At 38.2% G+C, this 18,361-nt stretch overlaps 1 protein-coding gene across 4 annotated transcripts in view; it reads right to left on the bottom strand.

Annotated features, from left to right (window-relative positions):
* Positions 1 to 18,361, bottom strand: part of LOC126297885 (GTPase-activating protein and VPS9 domain-containing protein 1) — a 280,670-nt gene that overhangs the window by 35,812 nt on the left and 226,497 nt on the right. For all 4 annotated transcript variants that reach the window (XM_049989182.1, XM_049989183.1, XM_049989180.1 and 1 more), the window contains exon 25: positions 1,771 to 1,982. In XM_049989182.1, coding sequence (XP_049845139.1) covers positions 1,771 to 1,982 — 212 coding nt within the window. The remainder of the gene's footprint in view (positions 1 to 1,770; positions 1,983 to 18,361) is intronic.

Genomic DNA, 18,361 nt, shown 5'->3' with positions numbered 1-18,361 from the left:
CTGAAAGGAGCAAAATTTTGGGCTTTCCCTTATTGTACTGCTGTACACTGTTTTGACTGTAGTAGCTGGTTGGTCAACAATTACAGAGGACATGCTCTAAGCCATGATGAGTGAATATTTATAAGTAGACTTTGTGCTAAGAACTGGCCCTCCATAAAAAGTTTTACTAAAAAGAGTTACAGTGAAATTCTATTGCGCAATTCTGCATACAGCTGCGGCTGCTAACAAGCATTCCACACAGTAACATGTGTTCCAATTAATGATATGTACTATATCCATATTTGAGAGGACTTCTGATACAGAGTTAATGTAAAAAAAAAAAAAAAAAAAAAAAAAAAAAAAAAAAAAAAAAAAAAAAAAAAAAAAAAAAACACGACCAGTTACATAAGTTTCAATAAGCTGCCTGAATCTCACTATGCAACTAGTAGCTGCTTTATTCAGCTCATGCTGATTGACAGAACGACTATAATGTTCAGTCTGTTAATTATGCTCAATGTCTTATTCTTTAGTAGTGATAGAGTTAGAGGTCAGGGAATTTAACTCATTTGTTTTCTAAGGCTTGTAGATTGACCAACAACTTGTTTTTACATTGGTCTGACAGAGACAGCATGAAATCTTTTCGATCATCAGTCAAACAATTCCAACATACTACACTGAAGAAAACATTATGAATATTTAATGGAATACCAACATAATACCAACAGTAATATGCCGGTACATTAAGAGCTTGATCTGCTTACTTTGATTTGCTTACAGTGCCGCCATGAATTAATAGTATTCTTTCTTATAGACCTGTACACCCACAAAATGCATTCTTCTCTACATTAAAGAACATGTAACGAAGAAGATCCATATCTGAGACGTAGGGGCCAAATTGTAATGTTACAGAATACTTCTGCTTTGTTTCTGAGTATAAAACACTTTCAGAAAATACTTTGTGGCAACAGCCTAACCAGCAGTAGTGTCTACTGACTTGTTGATGCTGCAAGTTTCAGTGCCACAACATCTGTTTCTGCTGATGTCGATTTGTAAAAAGGCCAGAACTGTTTTTGGGCATCACTTTACTCTGTGCTGGCGTTTGAGGGGAAGTGGTGGTGGGGACATCCACAACCTGCTGTCTGCTACCTGGGTAGTTTCTAGTCCCAGTGCCATGATATGTCCTCTGATGGAACTGCTGAAATCCCCCCCATCTCGCAGCCCCACTCACCTCAATGGGCCCTTAGAGAGGTTTCCTGTCTGCATGTCTTTGTCTGTGTTATGAGTGACCTATCTCCCCCCCCCCCCCCCCCCATCCCTTCTTTCCACTTTTCTCCAATCAATTTATTTGTTTTTACTCCCCAAAGAAGGAACATATAGTCCCACAAGCTAGGAGAATTAATTTCTACTTTACATTTTCTATCCATTTTCTTTCTGTCTCTGTCATGGTGCCACCTGATGAGTACCCAGAGGGCACTGGTCATCACAGTATGGTAGTTACCAAAACTCCGCACAACTCTAATGGAGCTGCACAAATAAGGTATTTCAAAAATACAAGACTGCAAGCCATACACATTAAACAAACAGGGAATTTTGCCAAGATTACCTTGGAGCAGATTTATATCTACTATAGATTATGTTGAGGAAATTATTTCCTTACATTTTTTTCTTGGAAGCACTTACAATGTTGTTGTATAGCAACAATACAACAATGTCAAAAAATGAAAAATACAGATACTTTCTGCAATGCAAGCAAAAATTATATCAAATAGAAATACATAATTTTGAAATTACCTTGCCACATTGGGTCTTGTTCCATTTCAATGAACAGGGCTTGCAAAAAATTATCAAGCAAGTCAGTCTTTTCATCAGCTAGTGTCAACTGTTGAAACTCATTCTGAAATCTGAGCAAAAGTTGTTCACGTCTTTCCAGGAACATCTGAACAATAACAGATACAAGGAACCTGCTGCAAACTTCTTTATCGCACTGGATGCGGCCCCTCAGCCTGAAATAAGAACAACACATTTCAGCAATTATCCTGTGCACAACATAATATTGTGCACGAAATTTTTAGCATATTATGGTAAAATAACTGTCATAAAATTTACTTCAATTGAAAAAAATCACTGGCTCAAAATTGTGAGAAAAAGAAATAAAAGAATCAATCTTTTATATGCCACTATATGAAATAGGAGAAGCATTTTATAATAGAAAGTAACACATTACACGGCTTGCATTTTGAAACCCTATTAGTTTTAGGCAGAACATGATGAGGTAGCGGATGTCATTAAATTTTCTAATATCTTAACTGCTGACTTGTATACTTTAAGTTCAGTGTAGTGGTGAATACTTTTAAGTATCAGCTAATTGCTTTATCTAACGTAAATAATTTAAAATTCAGTAAATGAGTTCAAGGCCCAAAAATAAGAAGCAAATAAAGTTACAGGATTACAATTTCTATGTACTATGTACCTGAAAGGGAAAAAGAGAAAACAAAAAGTAGGAAATAAAACAAAAATAATGCCTCAAGCAGCAGACAACTACGCAATATTTTCCAATCATTTCGACTGATAACTTGCTATAGTGTGTTCATATTAACACTGATACCTTACAATAATGTACACTGATGCCTTAAGGTAGCACTGAAATTCCTCTAAATTTCTAAACCATCAGTGCAGCCAGTGGTGAATGGTGTACTGAGAAAAAAAAACTCCAGCTGCAATGAATTACTCTATGAACAAAAATTACTTCCAAAAGTTCTTGAGCCATGTCTCTAAAGAAGTCTTCATGTACATTTTCCTAAAAATTGATGTGTCAAGGTAGGAGAGGTAATTTCTACAATATGAAGTGTTAATATCAAGATGACTGAAAGCAGTAGCTACAAGGTTCATAAGATCCATAACCTCTTTATTAACTGCACAGATGGCTGAAGTTGCGCATTTACTTAAAAGTGGCTCTTTCCCCATATAGGTATTTCATGCTTTCTCATTGGAGGAAAATAATGGATTCTAAGCAGAAGTGTGATTAAGTTTTTGGTGAAGAACAGATACAAGACACCAACAAAACATTTAGGGAAATACCACAGATGACAAGAGCAATGTGAATATATAGCTGAAGGAATTTATATAAGAGACTTCTAGCATTAGAGACAGACAGTGCTGTGGCAGACATGAATTATCAGAGAGATGATTCACACAAATGGACACATCACAGTTACATGAAATGTATTCACAGTTGCAAATACAGACAACCATCAGCTGTGTAATGTAATGAAAACACTGAAAATTTGTACAGGACCAGGACTAGAACCCAGATTTCTCACTTATCAAAAGCTATTGCCTCACCATTGGGCTATCCGAGCATGACTGATGGCCAGACCCAAACCTTCATATGTAGTCAACCATGTGCCCACAACCTGCACTCATACATTCATTACGTATATGCCTGTACAGAACACATTTTAATTGAAAGTCGCTGGCCCACTGTTGGCAGATAAATATGATACTGCTGTGCCTGTGTTGTTCATGATTACAATGCCTAATGGTATGGTGACCGCTTGCAACAAGTGGCAAATCAACGTTTGAGTACTTGTTCAGCACAAATTTTCGTTGTTTTTATTCCATAATATAGCTGATGGTTGTCCATTTTTGCACCTACAAATACATTTAATGTATTTCACATTGGCTATAGTTGTTGCAGCACCTATACCTTCACACATGCATGCATGTCTGAAAGAACATTGCATCACACTTCTGACTGACACTGCAATATCGTATATATCACAATTGGTGCACTAACTTCACAACTTTAAACTGTGATAACAATGCTGAGCTTAAGATAACGAAATGCTTAAGATTTCTGAAAGTGTGTGCACAGTGGCAACCCTGGCTTTTGGCACCAGATGTGAGAGGGATGCAGGTGGAAGTTTGATCCAATATACTAGAAGAAATTAGTGTCAACAAATACAGGAAACATAATGTTGCCATATGGCATGGTGCCATCTCCTCCACACCTTAATAAGAATTGGTGATTGGCATAAAGTTACAGTGTCAATGCTGTCATACCATCACCTATGTGCAGTGCAATAGGACTGTTGAGATGCTTGAAATACCACACAAGAATCTGAAAGAAATCCACATTTGCCATACAACAAGTGGTCTCGCGTCATTTTGTCAACATCATTTGATTGCCAAATCAGCTTTGTTCCTTATACCTCAACCACAATACAGCTTTGATTTGTGCTCCTAACTTCTACATGTTTGGTCAACAATCTCCAGAGACAAGAACTGGATGATATAGTAAAGATTAAAGGGCTTGTGAAGAAGCAGATAAAAAAAAGAGATGACTTGTTTAGGCCTGCCGAATACTGCATGCAGCAGTGACAGAGCAGACATGCAGCAGGGTCTCTGCAAGTCAGTGCGCAATGCACACAGCATAGGCACGGCAGAGGAGCAAAGCCTCTGCAGTTCACCAAAACTGAAGAATGTAATATAGTTAATGTGTGTTGTCTACAGAAGTTCTTGATCAACTATTCATGGAAAACTTCTTACTGAACAGACAGAGGGTGAGAGAGCGAGAAGGGGAGAGGCTGTGGGGGTGTGAGGGGAGAGGGGGAAAGAATGGGGAGGTTAAGTTTGATGGGAGAAGGCAGGCATGATCAGGACAAGAAAGGTGTGTTGTGGAGAGAAGGGAGAAGGTATGGTGAGGCAATGAGAACAGATAAGCAGAGATTGTAAGAACACAGGATATGCTGGAGAGAATTTCCATCTGCATAATTCAGAGAAACTTGTGTTGGAAGGGAGTATCCAAATGGCCTGTATAATGGAACAGCTGTTGAACTCATATGTGTTGTGGTGCACACCATGTTTTACAACTCGATGGTCAAGTTTGTGGTTTGCCACAGTTTGGCACTTGCCACTCATGTGAGCAGTTAGCTGATTACTTGTCATGCCCACATAGAATGCTATTTCAAATCCAGTCAACAATCTAGAAACTCTTATCTGGTTCGGATCACTGTGACATTTTTAGGATCTGGACTCATGACAAGGACAACAATTGCTCTTCCCTCCATAACCTGAACACCTACACCTGGTCCTCCTTACCTCATCAAACCACATTCCTTGACGTCAGAATGTCAAACAAGGCACACCAACCATCAACAGTACCTCCACTTTGAAAGCACTCACCATTGCGTATCAAAAAGTCTCTGCCTAAGAGCCTTGCCACCAGTGGATGCCACATCTGCAATGGAAAGCAGGAATTGTCAAAATAGACCGCCAATTTTCCCAAAGCCTTTTCCAAAGCCACTGACAATGTCTATTCAGTACAATGAAAAACCAACCAAAGTTGCAAGTCTCACTCTTTTTATTCACTTGATGACTAGTTTTGGGCCAGGACCCACTTTCAAAACGAGTCCTGGCCTGAAACTAGTGATTGAATAAATAAAAAAAAGTGAGAGCTGAAGCATTGGCTGGTTTTTTGTTGCACTGATTAACAGAAGCTGCTGACCTACAATTATTCCAGCATAATGCCCTATCCAGCTCATTCACAAAGAAATCTCCAATTCTATCTGCTCCTTTGACACCAGTAAACCTGTTAATTAACCACCAACCAGCACACCTCTGGTAACTCGGTATCATCTTGGCCTTGAAAAGCTCTACCACTTCCTCCACCTGGAGTTGGGCTACCTCTCATTGTGCCCCAAGATGAGGGATATCCTACCCATATCACCCAAAATTGTGTTCCACTACCCACCCAACCCACAGAATATCCTTGTCCACCCCTAGCGCAATCCTACTCCACACCCTGCACCGAATGGGTCATCCCGTGTGGTCGGTTCAAGTGCAAGACCTGTCTCATACACCCACCCAGACACCCCATCACCACCTTCTACCACATGCCACTCATAAGTATCTCCTACCCAATAAAATGAAGGGCTATTTGTTTAAACAGCCATGTTAGGTTTCAGCTATACTGCAATTTCTGTACAGCCTTCTATTTGGGCATGCCACGTAACCAACTGTCTGCTTGCTTTAATGGCCATCCCCAAACTGTTGCAAAATGCAAACTTGACCATCCAGTCGCTGAACATGCTTCACACCACAACATAAATTACTTTAACAGCTGCTTCACTTTGGGGTCATTTTGATATGCACTTCCAGCATATCCTACATTCTTGCACACCCCCTGACTTAAATCTCCGTTAACATGTTTCCACTGCCTCACCTTACGTTTTCCCTTCTCTCTTCCATCCACACCACTCCTTCCTCATCGTGATTGTGCACTGTATTCTCTCTCTCTCTCTCTCTCTCTCTCTCTCTCTCTCTCTCCTCTCGTCCAATTTCCCCTCCCTTTTTCCACCCTCCCTCCTCCATCTTCTAATAGCTGTTTTTTCTTTACCCTCTTTATTCCTTCCATTTTGCCATGGGGTAGCAGAGTCCTTAGTCCAAAGACCTGCCTCTTACTCGCTACCCCTTCTTTGTGTCCTTCCCTGCCCCTCCCCACCTCCATAAGGTCAGGTAAATGCTTCCACTTATTGATTATCAACATTTAGTCTCACTGCGAGCACGGGAGTGGGCGTTTCTGTATGTGAATGGGTGTATTTTTGCTAGAGTAGGATGCATATGCAGAGCGGGAGGGACAGATTTTCTCAGTTAAAAATACTCTAGACACCTGACAAAAGCACATTTTTCCATGTTAAGTGATAATATTCTTTTCCTTGGATCTGTAAAACTTGTCAATCCTTTGCATGGTGAAGATTTTAAATACCGGCATAGAAATTCCCAGCACTTTAGGAAATGAAACCCAGCACAAAACAAAGCATTTTGGAAAGATCTTTGATGCACGGAAACATTTACACTTCATATTTTCATATTACCGAAGTGTAAACAAGCATACCCACAAATACAGCACGGTAGCTTCCGAAGCACTGAACTTGAGATTGCAATGCACTTTGCTCAGTCAGTCGCAGCTCTCATCACATGATTTTGCTAGCCAATGATAGCAGATATTCAGAAAATATGTAGTCTGTCAATTACAGCAACATTGTTAAGTAGTTCCCTCACACAAATGGGAAAAGTTCATCGTTCCACTTAATATACATACAGTATAGCTACAAGAAAAGCTAGGTTTCATATATAATATTGGGCATTGCACTTTTTTAATTTTTTAATTGCAAGGTCACGACTAGTCAGCATCCTAAGAGTACAGCTTAAATTAGTGCAGCTGAATATTGCTGACAAGCACGATTACACATTTCACTGCTGCGCACCAAAAATTTCGTGGGATACCTGGCAGAATACATGTTCCATTGGGCACTTTGACTTTTCCACATAAAAGCCAGTTACATGTGAAATTGCTCAAGAACTCACTTCACACTTGTCTGAAAGGATAACTGTACTTTTTCACATCAATACTGCATAATTTGTAATCTATGAAAGAACTAAAAAAACATGAACCCTAACCTTGATGCTTGGTCGTTTTTAGCATTGTTATCCTTTAGTATATATTAAACAAAATGTGCCAGTAAAATTTAAAATAATGTCAGAAATGGCTGGTTTTCTGGGCCCAAAATGTGGCTGGTCCTCAGTGTTAAGTTTTGAATGAGAGTCTAATGCTATGTGATTTAAGAAATTCATTGCACATTCTCATACGTAATTCATCTTGTGTGAAAGGAAACTTACTTTGGAAGTAATGATTCTCAAATCACGATAGATGAAAACGATATTGCGAATGCTGTTTCCTGTTATGTGTTTCTGTGGTCCACACATCGGTCCACTGTAGATAAGTGGTTACCTTCCACTTGTTTAACATACTGCTGCATCCAGGAATTGCCACTACTGTAATAGAATTTCAACTAGATCATACAGCCGTATCCGAAAAGAATATTGTAGTATCACAGCCACTTTTGCTAAGTTGCCATGAGCACCCCTAGAGGAGGAAGGGGCTAGACTCCCTGGGGTGAGCCCTGGGTGCAGTCATTCTGCAAGTACACAGCGGCAGACCAGGCGAATGTCCTCGCCTAGCTCAAGAAGGGGCACGATGCGATGGGCCCATCTGACAATGAGAAGCGTGCTGAGAGCTGATGAACACTTGCAGCCATTAGTATGGAATGACTAGAACATATGTGCGAAAGCATCTGATTTCTTCTGGCCTTGCAGAAGTCATTTTAACTGCCTTAGAAAACAGGGATGTGCTGACAATGACAATTCCAGCACCCCATGGGCACACGGAGGAGCGTTGGGGGGGGGGGGGGGGGGGGGGGGGGTATTGACGCACGGAGGCATCTGAAAGAAGCCATAATTCTTAAGGTGATGTTTTCCTCAACAGTGAAGACATTCCTTGTAAATGACGGACGCCGCAGATTTTAAGACGCAGTCCAAACACGAGTCTGTCCAGGGGGCACGCAGTGAGAGCAGTTATAAAGAAGTGTTGTGTAGCTGCTCTCCCAACAGCCTCAGAGTGCAGGAAAACATCTTAAGAATGTGAAATCGTGAGAAAGATGCCAATTCACGAGGCCCACGCAATACAGAAGAATTCTACCCTTTTGGGAGAGGTGTGATCTGTCATTGGGCTACTTTGAAAATTTTGTTCACTAATGACAGTGCTGAAAGGAATAATGTTTCTAAGAGGAGTTGAGCTGAAAGATGCATGAGAAGTGAAAAGGGGAGTCATGGAGACACCGCAGAAGCGAGAGGACATGAGCGCTCTTCCACCCATCGCCAACATATGCCTTTCGACAACGCGGAGATCGTACCTGGGACCCACCGCACAGCCACGATTGCTAATGAGGGCAGCCAACCTGTGCAGCACAGCCCCAATGCAATATGCCGCACCGCCTGCAGTATACGATGAACAATAACGAGAGTGGTGAGACGATTCGTTCCCGCCTCCTTACCCTTAATAACCGAATTGTGTCCACGCCCTGTCAAATCGGCTCTGAGATTTATAATTCTGATTTGTTTTGTGTAAACAGCATGAAAATAAATATATTTCTTTCATGTTTTGAACATATAAGCAGTCTTTTATATTCATACATTTACATACATTATTCCTTAACTTTGTACCCTCTGTGTTTGATTTCATTTAATTTCTCGAATTCACTACAGTTTTGGTGCCCAACATGGGGCGGCCAGTATCTGATGTCACAAAATAATTTCACAATATAAAGGGAATTATGTAGGTGATCAAAAATCGGGACTAAGATTCAGATTATTATTTCTCCAAGGCTCAGATTCAATTTGTCTCATCTAAAACAAAAAGAAAACCCTGAAAGAATTCAGATACAACTCCAGTAGGTTTCAACAGTAAATACAGAAGAACTTAGCGAAGAAATTGGGACAACTAAATCCAGGTCCAAATTACTGATCTGGCAGAATCAGGAATAGAAAAAAGAAAAGGTGGAATGAGTAGTGTGAAGATGCAGTGTAACAAAGAGCTCAAAATGGAGATGTTCAGATAAAAAAGGACACCGAGAACAATTTAGATAATAAGGAAAAGAAACTTCAAAAATATACTCGAATATCAAAAGAACCTTTGAAAAATCCCAGCTGATAGAAATACAAGAAAATTTAACCAAAAATAATAATTAGCAGAAATTATTACCAAAACTTTTAAACATGTTCTTGAAGGATTAATTAAAGAATACAGTCTTAAAACAAAATTAGCAAATACAATACATGAAACTCTAACAAATACGAATTCTCAAATCAAATTTATAGGAGTAGTAGTTCAGTCACTATAAATAAATAAAAATGGTTTATCGGCTTTACTGTTCAAATGTGTTTTAGAATATTCCAAGGTTCTGAAATTTTGATATTAAAACATCATAAAATTAATTCTGGGAAGAGGAGGAAATGGAATTAAGGTAAACTGTCTGGCTTCTGCAGATGTGTTTGCAATGATTTCTGAAAATACGACACAAGCAATTTGTAAAGTGAGGACTCTTGGGGAGTGGGGAGGAAGAAGAAGAAGAAGAAGAAGAAGAAGAAGAAGAAGAACTGAATCTCAAAATTTCAACTGTAAAACATAATTCATGAAAAATATGAATAATGCACCAAAATAAACAAAGACAAACACATAAAATTGAGGGGTAAGTGTAAAATATATATATATATATATATATATATATATATATATATATATATATATATATATATATATATTGGCTATAGTATACAGCAGTATGGTCTAGGAAAATTTGCAATAGATGTAAGACTTAATAAAATGGAAATAGCATATGGTGACAAAAAATATCTGCATAAGCTGCACAGGATACAGATGCTTGAAAGATGAATTATTAGGGAAATAATGGGAGCATACAAATTATAAATGGTTGGAAAATAAAAAGTAACAAGGAATTCTAAAAAAATATAGAGAAGATATCAGAAGTAATGGTAAAGTGATGATTATCTTTCTTTGGACAACTCTTCTGAATGAATGAATACAGGCTAATGAAACTACACTACTGGCCATTCAAATTGCTACACCATGAAGATGACTTGCTACAGACACGAAATTTTGACCGACAGGAAGAAGCTACTGTGATATGCAAATGATTAGCTTTTCAGAGCATTCACACAAGATTGGCGCCGGTGGCGACACCTACAACGTGCTGACATGAGGAAAGTTTCCAACCGATTTCTCATACACAAACAGCAGTTGACCAGCGTTGCCTGGTGAAACGTTGTTGTGATGCCTCGTGTAAGGAGGAGAAATGCGTACCATCACCTTTCCGTCTTTGATACAGGTCGGATTGTAGCCTATCGCAATTGCGGTTTATCTTATCATGACATTGCTGCTCACATTAGTCACGATCCAATGACTGTTAGCAGAATATGGAATCAGTGGGTTCAGGAGGGTAATACAGAATGCCGTGCTGGATCCCAACAGCCTCGTATCACTAGCAGTTGAGATGACAGGCATCTTATCCGCATGGCTGAAATGGATCATGTAGCCATGTCTCAATCCCTGACTCAACAGATGGGTATGTTTGCAGACAACAACCATCTGCACGAACAGTTCAATGGTGTTTGCAGCAGCATGGTCTATCAGCTCGGAGACCATGGCTGACCACTGACAGGAGCACCTACGATGGTGTACCCAACGATGAACCTGGGTGCACAAATGGCAAAACAAAATTTTTTCGGATGAAGCCAGGTTCTGTTTACAGCATCATGATGGTCGCACGCGTGTTTCACGACATCGCGGTGAACGCACATTGGAAGCATGTATTCCTCATCACCATACTCGAGCATCACCCAGTGTGATGGTATGGGGTGCCATTTACACGTCTCGGTCACCTCTTGTTCGCAATAACGGCGCTTTGAACAGTGGACGTCACATATCAGATGTTTTATGACCCATGGCTCTACCCTTCATTCGATCCCTGCAAAACCCTACATTTCAGCAGGATAATGCACGACCGCATGTTGCAGGTCCTGAACGGGCCTTTCTGGATACAGAAAATGTTCGACTGCTGCCCTGGCCAGCACATTCTCCAGATCTCTCACCAACTGGAAACGTCTAGTCAATGATGACCGAGCAACTGGCTTGTCACAATACGCCAGTCACTACTCTTGATGAACTGTGGTATCGTGTTGAAGCTGCATGGCTAGCTGTACCTGTACACACCATCCAAGCTCTGTTTGACTCAATGCCCAGGCGTATCAAGGCCATGATTATGGCCAGAGGTGGTTGTTCTGGGTACTGATTTCTCAGGATCTATGCACCCAAATTGCGAGAAAATGTAATCACATGTCAGTTCTAGTATAATATATTTGTCCAATGAACACCCCTTTTATCATCTGCATTTCTTCTTGGTGTAGCAATTTTAATGGCCAGTAGTGTAATATTATAGTATTTCTGGAAAAAGATACTGACAACAATGTTGAGTGAAGAAATTAGAAAAGAACTAGAAAGAAACAAATGAAAGAATTCAAAATAACAGAAAATAACCTTTTTAGAAATAACATACTAAATTTAGAAAACTTTCTAGACAGAAAAATTGCGAAATAGAGAACATGGACAGAAGAAACGAAAAGACACAATGTAAAGAAGATTAGGGAGCACTGGAAAAATAGGAAGCAACAAAGAAAGAAAGGAACTGAAGTAGTTATGGTATCGTCATCGGTCAATATAAAGATTAAAAAAATTACTAGTGGTAATATCGGACACCAGTGTTTTCTCAAAGCAAACTGTGACGAGTCTATAGCACTTTTTGAGAATCTAGTTAACTTACTGATAAAAGCTTTTGTCTAAACAATTATCATTATATCAATAAAAAGTAAAAAATGAACCATTTAATAAGCAAGTCATTGGATACTGGAGAACTTGCAGCAGCATGTTGGAAACATTCGGAGCTTTCTGGAAACAGGTACAACAAAATCAGCCACAATATGAAGAATTTCTTGGCAGGAGTTCACATAAATTCACTTTTGGAAAATGGGAAGCAAAGCACGCATTTGAATCAGAGGGCTACAGAATTTTCAAAGGAAAAAATAGAGAAAAATTGTTACAAAATATGTTCCACATTTAGGAACAGTCCTCACTGTCAGTTGCGAAATTTTAGAAAATATTCAAGTATGTGTGAAATCTTATGGGACTTAACTGCTAAGGTCATCAGTCCCTAAGCTTACACACTACTTAACATAAATTATCCTCAGGACAAACACACACACCGTTGCCCGAGGGAGGACTCGAACCTCCGCAGGGAACAGCCGCACAGTCCAGGTCTGCAGCGCCTTAGACCGCTCGGCTAATCCCTCGCGGCACGAAATTTTAGATTGTATAATAGATTTCCAGTGATGTAATGGCAGAATATCCATGTTCTCCTTCAAAGGCACAAATAAGGTACAGTATATACATTAGTTATTCCCACAGGCCATTCAACCAGGCCAATGAAACAAACTGAGAAGAAACAGATACATTCTGGAAAGAACTTTAAGAAATTACCACAACTGCACAGAAACACGCAACAATACTGCTAGAGGATTTAAATGCACAATTGGGCAGAGACAGAAAATTCAGGAACTTCGCAAGGAGCCTCCCAGCCACAAAACAACAAACAGAAACAGCAAAAGACTAGCCGAAATCAGCAGACCAACCAACCTAATAATGAAATTTACTGCCTTTAAGCATCTTCTCAGAAAACATGAAGCTCTCCAAATCTGAATTTACGTGAATTTCAAATAGATCACGTTCAACTATACAAAGAATCCTCCCAAGAAATCCAGAACATTAAGATAATAAGAAATACTGAGCTAAATTCTGACCACTAGCTACCTAAAGTCAAAGTTAGATCTAACCAAGAAATACAAAGAGACAAACCAAACCAAGGACTCTGTAGTTCCTCCTTTGTTTTAATTTTTCAGTTTAATATTTCAGTGGTAATCTGGAAACAAAAAATCCAGAAAACTGAAAACAAATGAAACACTATCTTGTTCAAACAGCAAAATATACACTTCTTTTTACCAAAATCAAATTACATGTGTGGTGGAATTCGGAATGAGATGAAGAAATTAGACACAAGAAGATAAAATGAATGGCAGAAATGGAAAAAAGACAAGAATGAACGAACGATCGAACACACACACACACACACACACACACACACACACACACGCACGCACGCACGCGCACACACACACACGCACACACAAGGGCAAGATTAAATACCAAGAGAAATTATAACAAAAACCAATTAAAACAAATAGATCATGACAGGTTTACTTTCACATAAGAATACCATCAATACTTATGTCCTATCTCCCAATAAAAGAGAAAATCCAGAAAATTATAAAATCATACAATGTAAGCTTTCACAGCTGGTATTGTCTTCACTTAGAACTTCCGGGCTGATAGGCCGTGGTCAAAGTATAAAGCTCAGCCCTGAAGTTTTAAGTGAAGAAAAATGATCAAATCCCTCAAAAACAATAAAGCACCTGGGGAGGATTCCGCACATGTAGAACTTCAAAATATTTGAATAACAAATTTCTGGATAAGCTGACTGAAATCATCCAAAATATTTAGTTAATATATGAGAATTTTGAACACAGGCTTGATCCACTCTCTGCTCAAAGCAAGGGATAAAACCGATGTGAACAACTGCAGAGGCATTTCACTTCTACCACTCACCTACAAAATCTTATCGATAGCATTATTAACTACAGCACAACAACTCAATCCTTAAATTGGTGAATACCAATATGGTTTCAAAAAAAAGAGATGTTCATAGTAGATCCTCAACTTAAAGTCAGTAATAATGTATATGAAAAGAAGATCTGTTTTGAAATAACGAACTGGGTTTAGACAGGATAACTGCAGGTCTATTTAAAAAAATACTAACACCCACTTATCCTATAGTGAAATTTCTATGTTTTGAAATTAAAATTGGAGTCAGACAGGGAGATAGTCTCTCCCAACTGCTATTTAACTGTTTTCCATGAAAAGTCATAAGAGAATGGAGTATCTCATCAGGACAAAGACAAATCAATGAGGAAGTTAGACTAGGTTACAAAAGTCACCATTTACTAATAGATTAACTAACTTTTGCAGACAACCTGGTTTTTTTCAGGCTCAATAGAAACAGCCACTCGACCAATAGAACTGCTCAAACAACAGGTTGACAAGAAATCTACTCTGAGAAGACAAATTTATGGCAAACATTAAGGCAGCTCCCAAGATAATGAATAAATGTGGAAAAAATTGATTGAACAATAAGAAGTCAAGTATGGAGGAGAAGCGACTGAACCTGACATTTTGGAGAAAGAAGGCATTAAAGCTAGAGTTAATAAGAGGAAAACATCATTTACATCACTAAGGATGTACCAGTATATAACTTAAGAAATCAATATCCCTCAATGCTAAACTCAGATAGTACTCTACAGTGGGGGCTGTGATAGAAGCAGTGGAAATCACAGAAAGAAAGACTATAAGGAAATTTTGTAATCAGTTATAGAGAAAACACAACACAAAAAATTACATGCATGCTTTGGAAAAGAAGAATAACTTTCTATAGCCACAGCCACAGGACAAACCCCAAGAGCCTGAGAAAAAGACAGTTCACTTATTTCAGTGAATTAAAAATTGGTAACACATAGAGCAAAGAAATTGGAAGGGAGACAGACAAACTCCACGTTACTCTGAAAGATACTGAGGAACGGCTGCCACTCTGAAATAAATTTCGAGATTCCAATGGTTTCCACAAAAACTCCAAGAAGAATGGAGCCACTTGGACAGACGAAAGGGGAGAGGAACACTGACAATTCATAACAGAAACGTGGAAGAAAGGAAAGGAGAAACAGTTGAAATAAACATAGCCCATAATAGTAATTATTATTATGGGAACAATTCTGGTTTTTGCCGGGAATGATTTGGGAGAACCATGGCAAAGCAAAACCTATGTCTATGCTTTTTATTATGGCTGTTTACTCAATACACTTCTTACAGTAATATTATCAAAATTCATAATGAGTGATTACTTTTTAATCATACTTAAGTATAATCCATCTGATTTTCATTTTTCTAAGTACTCTTCTGCTCTATTTTTCCAAATACACTGAACTCTCCCTAACCCGGTCTTTGGTCGCTCATGCAGGAATGAGGTGTACAACAATGTTTTTCGTTAATTGTCAAGTTAAGCAGTGTTATACTTAATTGAAATGGTGGCTTTCTTTCAAGTTCAGTACCATTGCACCAACTGTGACATAGTTGCGTATACAAACAGTGATCCAGTACTGTCAAATGTTTTTTTTATTCCAGTCTTTGATCACAACATCAGTTCTTTAGATGATGACCGGTTTCAGTCCGTAATGACCATCCTCAGATCTACAATATACAAATATATACACCTAGTGAGCAGTGTGTCTTTCAACACAATACAGCAATACGTATCACAATGTACTATCATGCAAACAGGGAAATGTACAGATAAAATACAGTAAAACATACCTTTTTTACACCATGTCCTGAAGTGATAAGGCCATAAGGGCATCGTCAAAACATATAAATATAATCAGCACAGCATTTTGTCACATAGATCTAAAATAAGGTGCAGAATAGGCCACATCATCCACATAGTCATTATTGCAACTGGCTACTGAAGTACAGTAGCTACCAGAAATCTGTTTGCCTACATCCTCCCTAGATGTCGCTACCATGGGCGTAGATGTAGTCATCATTTATGCAAAAACATAATCTGATAAAAACACATTAGGTAAAATACATGTCGCAGACTTTTAAAATTGATAACTATCATAGAAACCAATTGTGACACATTAAAAGACGAATAGAGTTACCCATATAAAATTATTAAAAGGAAATATATGAAGAAAATAGGACCGACCATTTTTATAGTGAATTTACGGTCAGCAATTACTATATGTAATACATTGCCTGTAGCAACCTATAAATTGCCTATGAAAGATAAAATGTCTATATGACAGCTGAAAAAAGACAGATCAATGATCAGCACCCTCTGTTGGGTCAGCCGCCGGGATGTTATGTAAGAACTTAACCACTAGAGGGCTTTACATACAACGTGATATGTCTCCCACAGAAAACATCCAAACAACATATTAACAGTCAATAAATAAAATTATATAGTCTGGCTATACATTCCATGAATAGGTAGGACACAATCAGTTACAGGATTAGAGCGACTAATGTATGGAAGTAAGGAAAATGCCTACTGTTCTGACATAAATCATCAAGTAAGGCTATGTATAAACACGCTAGGCATTATTTGGTTATCGTAGTACGTTATCAAACAAAGCAAAGTAGTTTGACCGATGTAAAATTTGTTACAACTACTACAAATGATCTTGTAAACCCCAGAACCGTCAAATTTATCAGAATCTTTACCCAAACTATGCTTTACACAGAGTTTCAGAGTGTTGTTAACTTGAAAACCACATCTAACCTTAGATTTATTCTAATACTTTTCTATTTGTTGTGACATTTTTCTGTAAAATTTAATTGGAATAGTTTCAGGTTTTCTTTATTCTTTCTTTTTTCTAAATGATTGTGGGTCTGCCTACTATTTACTTTATGTTTTTTTATCCTATTGTATGGGTGCATAACATCTTTAGCTGAGAAACAGTTGGCTACTGCAATTTACCTTATTATACTAAGTTCTTGGCATATTTCATTGTTGGCTAATGGTAATCTAGAAAGTCAGTGGATCGTAGAGGTGAAAAAAGCCCTTTTATATCGTGGCAGATGGCATGAACTGGCTCTGATAATAGTACCTGTACATGTAGGCTTTCTGAAAATCAAAAATTTATGTCTCATCAACCTTCTTAATTGTAAGGTCTAAATAGTTAATGGAACCGGCTTCTTCTATTTCTGTGGTAAACGCTATATTTTGGTGCATGCTGCCTATGGCTTGAGCAAATGCAGTAACCTTATCCTCGTCCCCTCTAAGAGTAACAGGATGTCATCGACATAAAGTTTGTAATATATAGTCTTGTCTTTCAGTTGTGGAAACATAGCAAAGAACTTACATTTTAAGTCGTTCATGAAAATGTCTGCTAACGTACCAGCCAAACTGTTACACATCCCTAGACCATGTTTTTGTTGGTATATTTTGCCACTGAATGTAAAATGTTTATAAGTTAACACAAATTCTGAAATTTCTATTAATTCTGTGTATTCTGCAGTACTAATGTTGTTACGAGTTAGCGGATTACATTTAATAATCTGAATCATTTCCTTTGTTGGGACACTACTGTAGAGGTTTTTTTACATCGAGGGAAGCTAAAGTCGCGTTATTTGGAAATCGCATTAGCAAGGTCAGAACTGTTTTTCACCAAAAATTGGTAGAGAAAGTGTACATTGCTTTCAGTTTGTTGTTAAGAAACTTATTTAATTTACAACATGGTGATGAGAAATTGTTAACAATTGGATGGACTGGGTTTCCTTTCTTATGTATCTTAACCTGCGATCTCAGTTGGGGGAGCTTAGGATTAATCATTTTTAGCGATTTCTTTCCGTAAACGTTAAGCAGAAATTAGGAGCTGTAAATCTATTTGGAACTTCTGTGTTGGGTCTTTGCGAACTTCTGTTATCTCATTTTCATAGAATTCCTCCTTTTTCTTAATGTCCTCTTCATATATAATGACCACTGTATTACCTTTGTCTGCGTGAATGACCATTGCCTTCTCATTTTTAAACTTTGTATTAAGATTTTTTAAGATATGACTCTTGTGACTGATGGCATTAGAAGAATTACTGTATTCGTCTTTTAATATATCAAAATTGGTTTCTATGATACTTATCAATTTTAAAAGTCTGCTACATGTATTTTACCTAATGTGTTTTTATCAGATTATGTTTTTGCATAAATGATGACTACATCTACGCCCATGGTAGCGACATCTAGGGAGG

Source organism: Schistocerca gregaria, chromosome X (genome assembly GCF_023897955.1).
Source record: "Schistocerca gregaria isolate iqSchGreg1 chromosome X, iqSchGreg1.2, whole genome shotgun sequence".
In the NCBI taxonomy this organism is placed as follows: domain Eukaryota; kingdom Metazoa; phylum Arthropoda; class Insecta; order Orthoptera; family Acrididae; genus Schistocerca; species Schistocerca gregaria.
This window is presented reverse-complemented; position numbering and strand designations above follow the sequence as displayed.